The 14,934-nt window shown below is 40.1% G+C and overlaps 2 protein-coding genes across 8 annotated transcripts in view; one reads left to right on the forward strand and one right to left on the reverse strand.

The window, feature by feature from the left end:
- Nucleotides 1-2,159, forward strand: part of BORA (BORA aurora kinase A activator) — a 46,390-nt gene extending 44,231 nt beyond the window's left edge. For all 5 annotated transcript variants that reach the window (XM_048852084.2, XM_048852095.2, XM_075128974.1 and 2 more), the window contains one exon: nucleotides 310-2,159. In XM_048852084.2, the coding sequence (XP_048708041.1) occupies nucleotides 310-368 (59 nt within the window). In that variant the 3' untranslated portion in view covers nucleotides 369-2,159. The remainder of the gene's footprint in view (nucleotides 1-309) is intronic.
- Nucleotides 2,160-12,804: 10,645 nt separating this feature from the next.
- The window catches only part of DIS3 (DIS3 exosome endoribonuclease and 3''-5'' exoribonuclease), a 32,952-nt gene continuing 30,822 nt past the window's right edge, over nucleotides 12,805-14,934 (reverse strand). For all 3 annotated transcript variants that reach the window (XM_048852146.2, XM_048852136.2, XM_048852156.1), the window contains 2 exons: nucleotides 14,781-14,903; nucleotides 12,805-13,229 (listed from right to left, as the gene is read on the reverse strand). In XM_048852146.2, the coding sequence (XP_048708103.1) occupies nucleotides 13,143-13,229; nucleotides 14,781-14,903 (210 nt within the window). In that variant the 3' untranslated portion in view covers nucleotides 12,805-13,142. The remainder of the gene's footprint in view (nucleotides 13,230-14,780; nucleotides 14,904-14,934) is intronic.

Here is a 14,934-nt window from a genome sequence, read left to right on the forward strand (position 1 = left end):
AGATATTCAATAGAAAAACACTATATTATATTCCTTAATTTTGCTATTGTTGGATTTGTTTAAGTTAGTGGTGCAAACTGGCAAAGATAACATGTCAATTTTGACTAGCCAAGTTTACAAAAACCATTGGACTTAAAAACCTGAAGAAACAATACATTGAATTACTCACCAGCCTGGCTCTTGGAGACAAAGATATTGGAACTTGGCACTCTACCTTTGTGGATAACCTAATCTTAGAAGCTTTAGAATGCACGTTTGTCCCACTATCAAATTCTTTCAGTTAAGCTTTTTTTTCTTTTTCTATTATAGTAAGGACAAACAGTCCCAAGATATTGGATGGAGAGTCTGCCTGTCATTCTATGCAATAACCTGAAGAAATGCCTCTATCCAAGTGATTAGACCAAGACTGACAAGTAGCCTTTGGCACATATGACTTTTGCAAATGGAATCAGTTGTGTCTCAATTGCATTTTGAACTACATTTTGAACACTTTTTGAAGATAAAATGTGAGAACGATTTGTATGGCACTTAAAAAACAAGTCATCTGAATTGTTACTTGAAAGGCAAAATAGCTTGTGAAATTTTGTCAAATCACAAACCTCTGTATGTTTGTTATCCTTACCTCAGCAATGACCACTCTGGAGAAAATGTACATTGAAATTAACAGGGAGACTTCTATATCACTAATAAAATATTATTAATTTTCTGTTTCTTCAAACTTAAGTATTGTAAAAAAAAATCGAAATTTGTGATTCATTTAAAATGTGTAATCAACAAATTAACATACTTTTCTGAGGTGCTTTTTTTGTTTGGTTGGTTTTTTTACATTTTTAAACTTTGTCCTTCTTTACCTGTCAGTTTAAGGTTCTTGGCATAAATAAAGGTTGGTCCCTGCCATAGTCTCTATGCCAAGGAGGATAAGTCACACTTCATTATTTAATTGTGATGATAAACCCTTGAAATAGGAGATATAACTATCAACTAGGTTTGGCGCTACGTTTCTGTATTGTGTCTTAGGTCCACTTGAATAATACAGGGATTAAAAATTTACAGTGCATTTATGTCCTGAACTGTATACTTAGGTGTGATCTCACAAACCATCAGGGTTATAAAAATATCTTTATACCATTAGAAGCTGAACATGCTGCTTTCTAATGGTGTGCAAAGCATTCTGTTCTCTGGCATGTCATGAGATCAGAAATTTAAAACAACATTGTTTCCCCATTTCTGCTTCCTGCTTGTATTGGCATGATTTTAGTAGCCACTATCTAGCAAAACAGATAATTTAATGCTTTATGCCATTTGAAAGCAAGGATTTCAGACTTCCAGAGGGTAATAAGGAATGTTTGGGGTTTTATATTTTTATGATAACCAATATATAATGGATGCTAATATTATGCCAATGTAAGGTGGGGGGAAGAAGAGGGAAAGCAATATGGTAATCAGAATTTTATGTGAATGTAAGGTTGGATCTTGTGAGCTGATTATGCTAGAAGCACATTGGTAGACCAGTACAAGTATTTCTAAGACAATACATTTTTTTCCAAAGAATTTGCCCTGTACCAGTAATGAAAATGATCCCTGTAGTATCAGTGGAACTTCTGGACTCTTCTGGTTGAAATGTGAGATTAAATGTGGTTTATCATTTTAAAATTAAATTTTAGTTGGATTCTTCAGAGCTGCATGTTCAATGATCAGAGTTTTCAAATTAGTCACAAATAATAAAGTAATCACTAAAATTGTTTAATTGTTCCCTGTGTAAAATAAGCTTTTTCATAGGTAAGGCAAAAAATGAATAGCACAACTGGATGAATGTGAAAATAGTGAATTGTATAAAAGTTTTTGTATGTATTGTCTATCCTCTTTTCTCTCTCCAAATAGAGTGTGCCAAGAAGCAACCAACTATTTATTTTGACTTAAGAAAAACATTTTTAATTATGTTTAGAAAACCTACTGTACTAATGAACTACAGTGCCCTTTTGACCATCACATTTATCTAGTTTTACTTAATTCATCAGTTGGCACATATTGCACAAAATGGTCACTGTTTACATTTAAAGAAAACAATTTATATTGTTTTAACAAGGGTTTTTTATATTGAAAATTATTGTATAATTTTAAGCGATTTAATGTAATAAAGACTGATTGTTTCTCCCTCACACCCTAGATTGTTTTGAATAGTTTTGTTTTTAATATCATGCCAGACTAAGGACATTAAGATACTTCTCTTCTTTCAAGTGGGGCAGGAAACAACTTGGACTAAAGCTGATTTTATTGTGATGTAAGTCTGGTGTTGAAGGTACTGATTTTGATTTTGATTAGGGTGGTGAAGCGATTAAAAAAATTAATCCTGATTAATTGCGCAATTAAAAAAATTGCAATTAATGCGTGATTAAAAAGATTAATTGTGCTATTAAACAATATAGAATACAATTTATTTAAATATTTTTGTATGTTTTCTACATTTTCAAATATGCTGATTTCAATTACAACAGACTACAAAGCGTACAGTGCTCTTTATATTTATTTTTATTACAGATATTTACACAGTAAAAAACAAAAGAATAGTATTTTTCAATTTACCTTATACAAGTACTATAGTGCAATCTCGATCATTGAAGTTGAATTACAAGTGTAGAGTTATGTACAAAAAAAACTATTAAAAACCAAAACAATATAAAATTTTAGAGCCTTCAAGTCCTACTTCTTGTTCAGACAATCGCTCAAGCAAGTTTGTTTATATTTGCAGGAGATATGCTGCCCGCTTCTTTACAATGTCACCTAAACATGAGAACAGCCGTGCATAACACTGTTGTAGCCAGCAGTGGAAGATATTTATGTGCCAGATGCGCTAAAGATTCATATGTCTCTTCATGCTTCAACCACCATTCCAGAGGACATGCGTCCATGCTGATGACTGGTTCTGCTCGATAACGATCCAGAGTATTGCAGCCCGACGCATGTTCATTTTCATCATCTGAGTCAGATGCCACCAGCAGAAGGTTGATTTTCCATTTTGGTGGTTCAGGTTGTGCAGTTTCTGCATCAGAGTGTTGTACTTTCAAGATATCTGAAAGTATGCTGCATACCTCGTTGCACTCAGATTTTGGAAGGCACTTCAGATTCTTAAACTCTTGGGTCGAGTACTGTAGCTGTCTTCAGAAATCTCACATTGGTACCTTCTCTGCGTTTTGTCAAATCTGCAGTAAAAGTGTTCTTAAAATGAACAAAGTGTTCTCATACAAGATTGCTGTAACATGAAATATATGGCAGAGTGGGGGCAAAACAGAGGAGGAGACATACAGTTCTCCCCCAAGGAGCTCAGTCATAAATTTAATTAATGCATTTTTTTTTTTTTTTTAACGAGCGTCATCAGCCTGGAAGCATGTCCTCTGGAATAGTGGCTGAAGCATGAAGGCACATACGAATGTTTAGCATATCTGGTAGGTAAATAATTTGCAATGCCGGCTACAAAAGTGTCATGTGAACTACCTGTTCTCACTTTCTGGTAACATTCTAAATAAGCGGGCAGCATTATCTCCCTTAAATGTAAACAAACTTGTTTGTCTTAGCAATTGGCTGAACAAGAAGTAGGACTGAGTGGCCTTGTAGGCTCTAAAGTTTTATATTGTTTAATTTTTGAGTGCAGTTAGGTAACAAAAAAAAATCTACATTTGTAAGTTTCACTTTCACAAGAAAAAGATTGCACTACAGTACTTGTAGGAGGTGAACTGAAAAATTTCATTTGTTTATCATTTTACAGTATAAATATTTGTAATAAAAATATAAAGTGAGCACTGTACACTTTGTACAACACTTTGTGTTGTAATTGAAATCAATATATTTGAAACGTAAAAAACCCCCATCCAAAAATATTTAATAAATTTCAATTGGTATTCTATTAATAGTGCAATTAAAACTGATTAATTGTCATTAATTTTTTAATTGCGATGCATTTTTTGAGTTAATTGCATGAGTTAACTGTGATTAATCGACAGCCCTAATTTTGATGCTTCAACTTACAATGAGCTGCACAGGTCATGGTGTTGAAGAGTATAATGCTAGTTATAAATTATCTAATACAACAGACTGTGCACAAGTTGAGTCAAATGGTAGTGGTCCCTTTTCAGTATTCTCTGACTATTTGAATTTATGAGGAAGTTTTGAAAAAATGAACTAAGGCAGTAGAATGGAGAGAGGGAGGTGACTTATGACTTCAAGTATGTGGAAAACTACTGGTGCTAAGTGGCAGTGGTTTTGTATATGGGAAAGAAACAGCTTTTTTAAGCATAAAGCAATAGCCATATTTTTTTGCCATTAGGAAGAATCATAAGTAGAGAAGAGTAGACCAGAGCCACAGGTTGACTTAAGTAGGTGGCAAAACCCTTGGCCTTTTCGGAATATTTGATCTGAGCAATGCCATGAGTCAGCAGCTTTGCTTAGTAGCAGCAGGCTCCTCGTTTCATCTTTTCCTTGCCTGTTGCTGCTTATCCCTTTTTGTTAGCACTTGTGTTCACAAGTTTGCTTCCCTACTGCAGAAGTGTATGCCACTTACTGTCACCCCTCCAAATTCTCTTCCTTCCGTCTCCAAGAATGTTTGCAAATATGCAGCATTATCCTTCACTAACTCTTGGATACTATTGGGTATTCAGCTGCCTTTACTTGTTCCTGTCTTCAATGGGTATGGAAAGACAAATTTCTTACGGGGATAACTTCCTTTCTGCTAACCGCATCTCCCACAATTCTGTGATTGTATGGGATATTCCCCTCCTTTCTGGGGTTCTGGAGGTAGTTCAGTGTTACAGCATAGCCTTCTGCTGGCCATGCTCACATCTCTGGCTTGCTGCCCGAAGATTCATTCCAAAGCTGTGTAGAAATTTAAACATAATGAGTGATAACCTTAATGCCAGCCGGTGAACTATGTTCAGTAGTCTAACTAGCCCACAACCTGTAGACAAATTAAATGTCATACAAAGGAGGGTAGAATTGTGGGAGATGCTGCTAGCAGAAATGAAACTACTGGATAAGAAATTTCTCATACAATGAGTAGTATCCCTACAGCTACTCCACTTGAAGTGCACATGTGCCCTATGTGCCTTCTGCAGCCCATTGTTCCATATAATTTTGTGTTCTATGGGAAGTAGTGAGCAGTAAACATTAAGCCAGGAAGGATAAAGAATAGACTGAAACTGAGAAATCTTTTGTTGAAAATAAGTGCCTGAATAGAAAGTTTTCAGAGGAACAGCCGTGTTAGTCTGTATTCACAAAAAGAAAAGGAGTACTTGTGGCACCTTAGAGACTAACCAATTTATTTGAGCATGAGCTTTCGTGAGCTACAGCTCACTTCATCAGATGTATACCGTGGAAACTGCAGCAGACTTTATATACACACAGAGAATATGAAACAATACCTCCTCCCACCCCACTGTCCTGCTGGTAATAGCTTATCTAAAGTGATCAACAGGTGGGCCATTTCCAGCACAAATCCAGGTTTTTGTATGCACCTCTACAATGCATAACTTAATCTATCTGGCCAGTGTTAGTTTGGATGCCCAAAGATCTTGATACTTCGGGTGAAAGGACACAAACACGGATGAACCTGATCTTGTTGAGGCAGATCTTTGCTCGAGGCAGATCTTTAGTGCGCTACATAAATCCAGATTATGCTACAGTTTTTTCAGTAGGATGCTGTGGACTTGGAAAGAATGATGGGAAGATCACTTTCTCCAAAGCACAGAAAGAGGATTAAACTGTTGGTAAAAGAGTCTGGACTCCTTAGAACCATGTTCTTGTGGAATACACCGTATGGTTCCTGCATGGATAGGGCTGCTAATTTACTCATCTAGCAGACATGTTAGTGACCAAGAAGCAGGTTTTGAAAGAATAGCGTAACAGCTGTTCAAGGGGTTGGTTGGTTAGGGCTGTTAGGACCAGCGGTAGATCCCACTTAGGAAAGAGTGGCTAGAGTTGCAGTCACACCAATCTTTAATAAGCCTTCTGGTCTCCTTGTGCAATGTAGAACTAGAACTATTACCATTGCTTCCTCTTGCCTTATCTCCTGAGCTACCTTCCTTAGAAGTGGAAGTCGTGGGAAAGCAGCCCTTTTTCCACCTATGTACAAGAGTATCCATATCTACTGACCTTGGATCTTCTTCCCTAATGAAGTATTTTGGCACCATTCTGTCTTTGTGATGCAGACTGACAGCTAAAATACCAAATTTCTCTGAGATCATGTTGAGGACTACCTGCCTCAGACACCATTTTGAATTTTGGCTGCACATCTGCTGAGCTAATCTGCCTTCTGCTGTGGTTCTCCCTTTGTGTATTGCTCTTACAGAAACCGGATTCTCCTCCACCCATTTCATTACTGTTATTGCTTCCCAATGTAGGGTTGAGTTTCAAGTTCCTTCTTGGTTTTGAGATACACCATTGTTGTGATGGTGTCCAGTTTGAGTTGCATGTGGTTGCCTTTGAGGTGGCTCTGGAACCTGCAGAGGGATAGCTTTGTTGCTCTGAGCTCCAAGAGACTGATGGTTTCATTCCTGTCTACAAAGCAATACATTTCCTATGCTGTTCTGTATTCCAGATATACTCCCCCATACGACAAGGATCAGTTCACCCTCTGGCTAAGATCCCTGTAAGCTCTGCGGCTGCCCAGCAGGTTATCAAATGCCACGCAGGTCAGGTGTCCCTCCACCTATTGCCACACTGCTCCTGCTGTCTGCCTTAGAGTTGCTCCCGGGAGCCTCCAGCTTCCTGTGCAGAGCAGAGGAGAGAGGTACTGATGTCAGGGTGCCCCTACCCCCTGTACTCCATCTCCACAGAGTGGGGGGGTAGGGAACACGACAGGGCTCAGGACAGAGGGCGCTTGCTGGCAGGTGCTGCTGTTTCTGAACTTGCTGATCTACTTAAAAGGCCAGCATACTTATAGTGGCGTCAGCGTACTTAAAGGGGCAACACACATCTCTGTCTCTCTCTCACACTCTCTCTCTCTTTCACACTCACCTCCCAACACATACTTGTACGGTTGATACTTCTTTTAAAGTGTGCTGTTTGAGCTTTTGGACTGGTCTATGCATTTCATAATTTTTATTTCTCTCTTATGCTTAAATTTAATTCTTTGAGTAGTGAGTTCTAAAATGTCCAACCTGTCCTGACTGGAATGATTATCCCTATGGTAACTTTCTAAAACCATATTTAGGTTTTTGGTGTCTACTGGTGGCTCACATCTGCACATTACCTTGGTATGGTGCACATAACAAAATTCATTCCACACATGGATGGAAAAAATTAGAGGGAACACTGCTCTAGTCCTGTTTAATATCCTTGGTCCTGATCTTCAGTGAGCTCAGTGATCTGGGCCTATGGTCCAGATTGCAAAAAGATCTGCAATGAACCCCAGGATCACCGACTTTCTTCCTTTGGCAAAATGGAACTTTACAATAAGGGTAAAGCTCGTTTGTTCAGGCGATGGAGACTTTCATGGAGGCCAGAACAAGATTGGAATGAACTCCTCCAGGAGCCAAGGACAGTCACAAACCTAACCACCTTCTGCGCCATTGCAAGGCTCATTTCTTTGACTCTGCTTTTTCTAACAAACATATAGCGGTGTGTTTGTCCCTGTAAAACAGGAAACAAGATACTCCACTGCACACACTTCTCCCTAGGGAAGAAGATGAGAGAACAAACACATGACTGGTGTTAGGCTGATGCTAGGCACTTTTGGAAAGCACACATTCTTCAGTCGGTGTGGTATATAAGCCTATTTAGAATAGAACATTTTAGGTGGGCATCTGTTGCAAGTACCTGAAGGTCCGTGGATCAGGAAGATGCCTGTGGATGTTCACTAGGACTCTCCACCATTTGGGGGATTCTGTCCCTGGTTTGGAACCAGTGCCCAGTGTTGCATGCATTCTGATAAGTGGTTCCATACCTTCAACAGAAACTTCTGGAAACACCTGATGTGGAATCTTGCCTGTGAAACCGGAAGTCTTAGCTGCAGACGCTGGGCTGTAGATTGTCTTTGGTTCCTCGTGAGCATGAAGACCTGGTTCTGGATTTTTTTAAAATCTGTTCAGTGTGGGATAGATTTTGGCCACATATGTGTCTACATCCACTATCAGGCGAGCTATCTTTGTGGAAGGGATCAATGACCTTTCCCTGCTGTTTATCACAAACCCATCTGCTTGAAGCAATCTCAGTGTAAGAGCTGTGGCACTGAAAGAGCATCTTAGGAAACACTGGAGGCTGATGGAAGGCCAAATGGCAGTGTTTTGTACCTATCATGAGTTGTGCCATACACAACTCAAATGACTGTGACATGGACATATGGGGATATGTAGATAAGCATCTGCTAGGTCTGCTGAGGTGAGGAAATCCTCTTGGTACCAGTATGTTACTGTCAAGACTCGGGTCTCCATAGGGCATCTCATCTTCATCCATGTGTTCATCAATTTGAAGTCCTCTGCCACAGTGTGCTTCTGGATATGAAGGCCATTATAGTCCTAAGAACCTTTCTTCTGAGGGTACCGATTATATTAGTCCTATGTCTGGAATGTAAGAGATCTCATTCAGCCTGGGCTAGTGTTCGATAGGGTTCTTTGTATCCGTGATTGGATGAAGCGGGGTTGGGGTCAGGCCCTTAGTTTGGGGGAGTAACCAAAACTGCTTCCTACTTTTACCCACTTGTACATGTTCAAGCAATCCCATTCTTCTGAGAAATGGAAAATTGTGCCTCCTAGATTAAAATTGGGCTGGAGGCAGTCTTTTGTTGTCATAGTGAGCTCTTAAAGGTATTGCTGCCAAAACAGGTTTTGCTCCCTGGCCCCAGGGTTTTCCTCTGATATACATGCTGTCTTTCCTGAGGTACTTCTGTGATGACAATAGACAACCTCTTGTTGGGCTTGTAGTCCTTTCACTGGGCACTGTGTAGAGATGGGAGGGATTGCCTCAGTTTGGATATGATGTCTGCCCCTCTTATCCAATTTTTCTCCAACCAGGAGTCTAGGAATTTGGATAAGTTCAGGATTTGTTTTGGAGTGGGCATTCCCAGTACAGGCATGTAACCAGGTGTGGTACCTGGCTAGTGCACTCACGGCCCTGGCCGAGAATTTCTTTGCATCCTTTGAGGCATCTGCGATGAAAGGTGTTGCTAGTGTTATTTTCTTAAGGGTAGACTTGCACTCAGACTGGCTCTTGTCATCCAGAGCCTTTAGATGGTCTAGTCATCACAGTTGTAGCTCTTGCAAAGCAGCTAGTGGCCAGGGCTGCTCTGCTTTTCTGCCAGTTGGATTTTCCTTCACAAAAATATCCTTTCCAATGGGATTATTGTATCCTTTTGCTAATGATACTACCCTAGCAGCCACCTTTTTGTACTTCTGTGATGGCATTTTTGGGCTCTTGCATCCTAGAGCAGCGGTTCTCAATCTTTAGCAACCCAAGGACCCCCATTTTGATTTAAAAAATTTTGGGGACCGCCCAAGCTCCCCTGTTCAGCCCTTACCCTGCCCCTTCTCTGAGACCATGCCCCAGCTCACTCCATCCCCCCATCCTCTGTTGCTCACTCTCCCCCACTCCTACTCACTTTCACCAAGCTGGGGCAGAGGGTTGGGGTGCAAGAGTTTGGGTGCAGGCTCTGGACTGGGCAGGGGGTTGGGGTGAGGGGTGCAGGCTCCGGCTGGGCAACGCTTACCTCAGGTGGCTCCCAAAAGTGACCAACCTATGCATCTGGCAGTGGCTTCTAGACAGGGAGTTGAGGGGATGCCCACATGCTGCCCCTGCCTACAGGTACCACCCCTGCAGCTCCCATTGGCCACAGTTCCCGGCCAATGGGAGCTGTGGATTGGGGCTGCAGGGATGTGCTGGTCACTTCTGGGAGTGGTGCAGAGCCAGGGCAGATAGGAAGCCTGCCTTAGCCCCACTGCACTGCTGGACTTTTAGTGCCTAAAATCTCCTGTTTGGCATGCAGGAGGCACTGGGAGGGAGGGGTAGGAGTTGATCAACAGGGCTCACGGACCCCCCTGGAGTACCCTTGGGGGTCCACAGACCCCAGTTTGAGAAATGCTGTCCTTGAGTATCTAAGTGCTTTCCTGCTTCTATGCTTTTCCTGGTCAGGATTGCATCATCACTGGAAGGGTGCAATAAAATTGCTGTCTCATGTAAGGATTTGCCCTTAGGCTTCTTATCTAATGAGTCCTCTGAGGGAATCTATAGGATAAATGCCATTTAGGGGCACATAGTATCAAGTTTTCTGGGGGAGGGGGAGGAAGAGTGTTTGTTTTTCCACCTTGCCTGTTCAGAGCCTGAATCAGTTGGCTTGTGCAGCTGTGATTTCTTGGCCCTTTTTGCTGAACCTTTTGCCTTCTAGTTATGTCTCACTCTATTCTTCTGGTTGTGGGAAGAAGGGGGACTGTGTACAAATCCTGGTTCTTTCCCCAAGGTTTTGAGGACACACTTTAATAGCTGAGAGGGACTGTAGATACTTTAATGAGTTTTTCCTTTGCACATGGATCTTTTGTGGGATTTACCGCTGAGCTAGCTGGATGGCTCTTATCTGGCTTAGACCCACCCTGAACTGCTCAGATGTTCCTGATTGGGCTTTTCTACATAGGAGTTGCAGCTTCTTGGGGCAAGAGTTGTCCTAAGATGCTCCTCTGACACTCAAACCCATGGGTTGGCACAATGGCTGCCTGTGCACAGGTAGAGCATTATTTTACCCTCTGAAGCCTAACTGGCCTTATGTACACACTACTGCTTTGAAGTGCCCTGTTGTTTGTGGAAGCACTTTGATGTTATGTAAGCGAGGGCATACGATTCCTAGAAGGGAAGTACTGCAATGATGGGGCTGGATGGCTGAGATCACCATGTTTCCACTTACCAGGAGGGAGAGGAAGAAAGATTATAAATTGCTTGCTGCATCATGAAAAACAAATTAAAAGTAAAGCTGCTCCAGGAAATAGTTGGGAATAAAGCAACTCCATCACTACTAGCTGCTACTGTGGCAGCAGTCTGGGCACTAAGCTGGAGAAGAGGATGGGTAGCACCAGCTGTGCTGCAACACTGAACTGAAGATGAGGGGAGTTGCCCATATATCAGAGGTCTGTGTGATTGGTAGGCTAATTGGAAAGACTAAATTTGTGGTGATATTGAAAGTTAATCTAAAGAAAGATTGTTTGAAAAAAGTTGTATATCCCCTTACAGAGTTGCCAGGGTAGGAAAAATACTACTCACACACAAAAAGGGGGAGGAATAGGGGACAAAAAAGGACCTATGGTGGCATATGCCACTCCCACTATTGAAAACAATGGGGAATCTTGACTTATCCATTCAAAAGTCTTCAACACCAGTTACTGTGGAAACTATTTTCCTTTTTTAAAGTTAGTTTCTTTCAGCCCTCTTGCCATCACAGGTATGTCTAATTGATATTGGAGGTGGGGGAGAGACCTTTTATAATTTAGTAAATAGTGGAACAAATATTCCTGAAGTGTGAGCCATAAGGTAGGTTGGCCAGTTTGCTATGGATCAAAGGTTATGACAACAAACAGCAATACTCTAGATTGCTGCAAACAAGAAAGTCCTTGATTCCAACCACTCTGCAAGGAGTCAAGGGCTCTAGGGGAGAGGTACCTAACTCTTCTATCCTGTGGCTCTCCGTTAGTAGAGGATCCAAGTTGGGGTCAATCCATCAGTTTGTGCCTCTTTCAACAAGCAACAGTGCAAAGTACCAAGGGCTCAGTTCAAGTATAGGGATGACCAAACAATTACAGATGCCTCCCTGTACAAATAACTAAACACACATTGGGGTTGTTGTGACTTTATGGACCCCTGGTTAGGGTACTGCCTGGGATATGGAAGATTCAAGTCCTTGCTCTAACACAGGCAGAGGACAGACTCTAAATGGGCTATTAGCTATAATGGGGACACTGCTGGTGTGACTTAAGTGCCTAACTCCAGGAGAGGATTCACCACTGTGAATCCTGATGAGAAATAGGGACCTAGTTATCTCTGAGGGGTGAGGATTAGGCCAACCCCTCTCTTCAGCATTTCCTATTGGCTATCTTAGGCCTAGCAGTCCAAAGAAGGTTCATGGTTGAGAATTCTAGAGGGAGGTACCTTGCCGCAGCACAGAGTAAGGTGTATAACTGCCTTTGAAGAATGGGTCTGAGACCCTACCTTTTGCCTCAGCACTTCTTACTGACTAGCTTAGGTGGCTCCCTGCTCATCTTGATGGCTCCTGTGAACCCCTTTCTTAGGCATTTAACTCTTTCCATACAGTACACGGGGAGCCTGAGTGTCTAACTTGGGACTAAGGATTCCACTGGGTGACAGGCTAGGAGTTCGGTGTTGCAACACCTAACTGCCCTTTTAGCCCTTTGTGCTCGGAAGTAGGGGAGGAAGGGGACACGGATTAGTGTTAGTACACGGCAGGAGAAGGCAGAAGAGAATATTTCCTCCTCCCTTGTGCCTAGGCTGCTGCTGGGTCCTAGCAACTCACCAATTTTACAGTTATTTTTTTCAACCTTTTTGGCCATACTAATCGGGGAAATCCTGATCTGGAAAGTAGGGATTTTCCAAAAATACCACTAAACTTTGTTTAAAGAATTTTTCAATCCTCTCCTGTTCCTAGATAGTAAAAACATTTCAATTTGAAGTGTAACATTGTTGCATGGGTGTAACACTAACAGCATAATTTAGACCCTGTACTTCTACAGACTCCTCCTGAGGGGAGCTGTACCAATACTCTAACGTGATCAGAAATATCAGAAGTAATATTCACAGGACCAGGTGATTAAGAAAACAAACAAATTTCTGTACAGTACAATAATTTACTTTATCAAATCACTACAAGTTTCTGTCCTTTGATTTCCCACTTCTGGTACAATAATGAACTGCTGCTGGGAACGTTCTTTCATTTTACATGAGTATTTATTTTCACCTATAAGATGAAAACATCAAAATATTTGTTTTAAAAACTATTACAAACACTTGGGTACGCAAGAGATGAAATAAAAATGCAAACAGTTTTAAAATTATTAAAAAAAAATTTACAAGTAAATTTAAAAGTTGTATGAAATCTCAATTTACAAATTTCCGTCTTCACACACAAAATAGGTAAACTTGATTTATTAGGTGCTTGAATGCAGCTATTTTTTCAGCTTCTTCTTCTTTTTCTCTGGTTCACTGTTAGTGCTCAGCTCTGTAGTCTGATTTGGAACATCACTTCCCAGTATCTATCAAAAAGGGAGAAAAAAAATATACAAAAAAGGTTAAAGCAAACATTTAGTTTTTGTTTTCTTGTCAAAAATATTAATAACGGGAGAGGAGATGACTCTAAAACAAACAACAAAAGGTACATGCAGGTATGTATGTAAAGCACATCTGACATTTCAGTGAAATAAGTATCTCTGACAAAAAGAAAAGGGGTACTTGTGGCACCTTAGAGACTAACCAATTTGTTTGAGCATAAGCTTTCGTGAGCTACAGCTCACTTCATCCTATGAATCTGATGAAGTGAGCTGTAGCTCACGAAAGCTTATGCTCAAATAAATTGGTTAGTCTCTAAGGTGCCACTAGTACTCTTTTCTTTTTGCGAATAAAGACTAACACGGCTGCTACTCTGAAACGTATCTCTGACAGTAGGTATCAAGATAAAGTTTAAGCCACCATATAAAATGTCATGATGTTGCTACAGCAATCACAATGCAAAGTGAGGTAGAAATTATTAAGAGCAAGGACAAAGACTAGATATAAAAGTAATTATAAATAAAGTCTTGTATTGGCAGAGTTCAAAGATCAGGATAATCTAATATTTTAGAAACAGATTCAACATTTTCCTAAAATAATCCAAAACATAAATGATTATATACTCAGAAATGGAAAAAAAGACTCCAATTAACATTTACTATATTGTTTTTAATTCACATTTGTCTACTATTTATTACTTAAATCTCTAAAAATTGTAAATAGCTGAATGCAAATACAGAATCCCTTACTGGTGGTTTCAGAGCTCCTGTCATCATGTAAAATTTGTCAGCTAGCCTGAGATACAAAGAGGTATAATACAGGTGTCTTTGATGCAGAGGGGAAGAGGCGAAGATCCATAGTCTTGATGCTAACTGTTAGTACTAGCTTATAGTTGTGCAATACTTACAAAATTTATTCTAGGCAAAGATAGCTGGGCATATACAGAAGTTGCTGTGAAAAGGAACAGCCATTTCTTTATCAAGTTTATGATTTTTAGTAAACCAATAGTTGCATGAGGTAAACGTATCATTTTGCCCATAGAATTTTAAATTAACATTGTATTTACGTAGTAATATATTTCTCTACCTGGGAAAAGACCCTCAAACTAATGTCAACAGGCATGTTAACTGCATCTCTTTTAGAGAGTCAATTACAAGTTTATGGTCTGTGAGCTGGAGCTTTGAATTTCAAATCATATATTACTTCTGATCCACAAGTTGAATTTCCACTGGTGGGAAAAGGTGCTTTGTGGAAGTGAAATTTACTTTAGAATCCCATCTTCTTAAATATTTACATTTTAAAAATATATGGCTCCCACAGCACGTAGAAGCCACTTTGGGTTGTTTTTTTTTTTTTTAAAAAACACTGTCACTGAAGTCAGATTTGTTTTTGTTAAAAGCAGATGTGATTTGTGTTACTGCAATCTCCTAATAAATAGAAATAATGGTTTTTTAAAAGTTAAATATGAAGTTTACTATACAATAGTTTTAAGACAACTGAATGATATATTGCTTTGTACTGTAAAGCCTGTGCCTTACCTTGGGTTCTACCAGCGCCATACGAATTTTCTGGTGTTGGATGTTGGAAGCATCTAACATGATGTTTACTTTAACCTTGTCAAACGTATAAAATGTTGTTTTCTCTACTGTAAGCGAGGGTACCTGGAATGTGTCAATATATTTAACAGTTTTT

The sequence above is a fragment of the Caretta caretta genome, chromosome 1 (assembly GCF_965140235.1).
Source record: "Caretta caretta isolate rCarCar2 chromosome 1, rCarCar1.hap1, whole genome shotgun sequence".
In the NCBI taxonomy this organism is placed as follows: Eukaryota; Metazoa; Chordata; order Testudines; family Cheloniidae; genus Caretta; species Caretta caretta.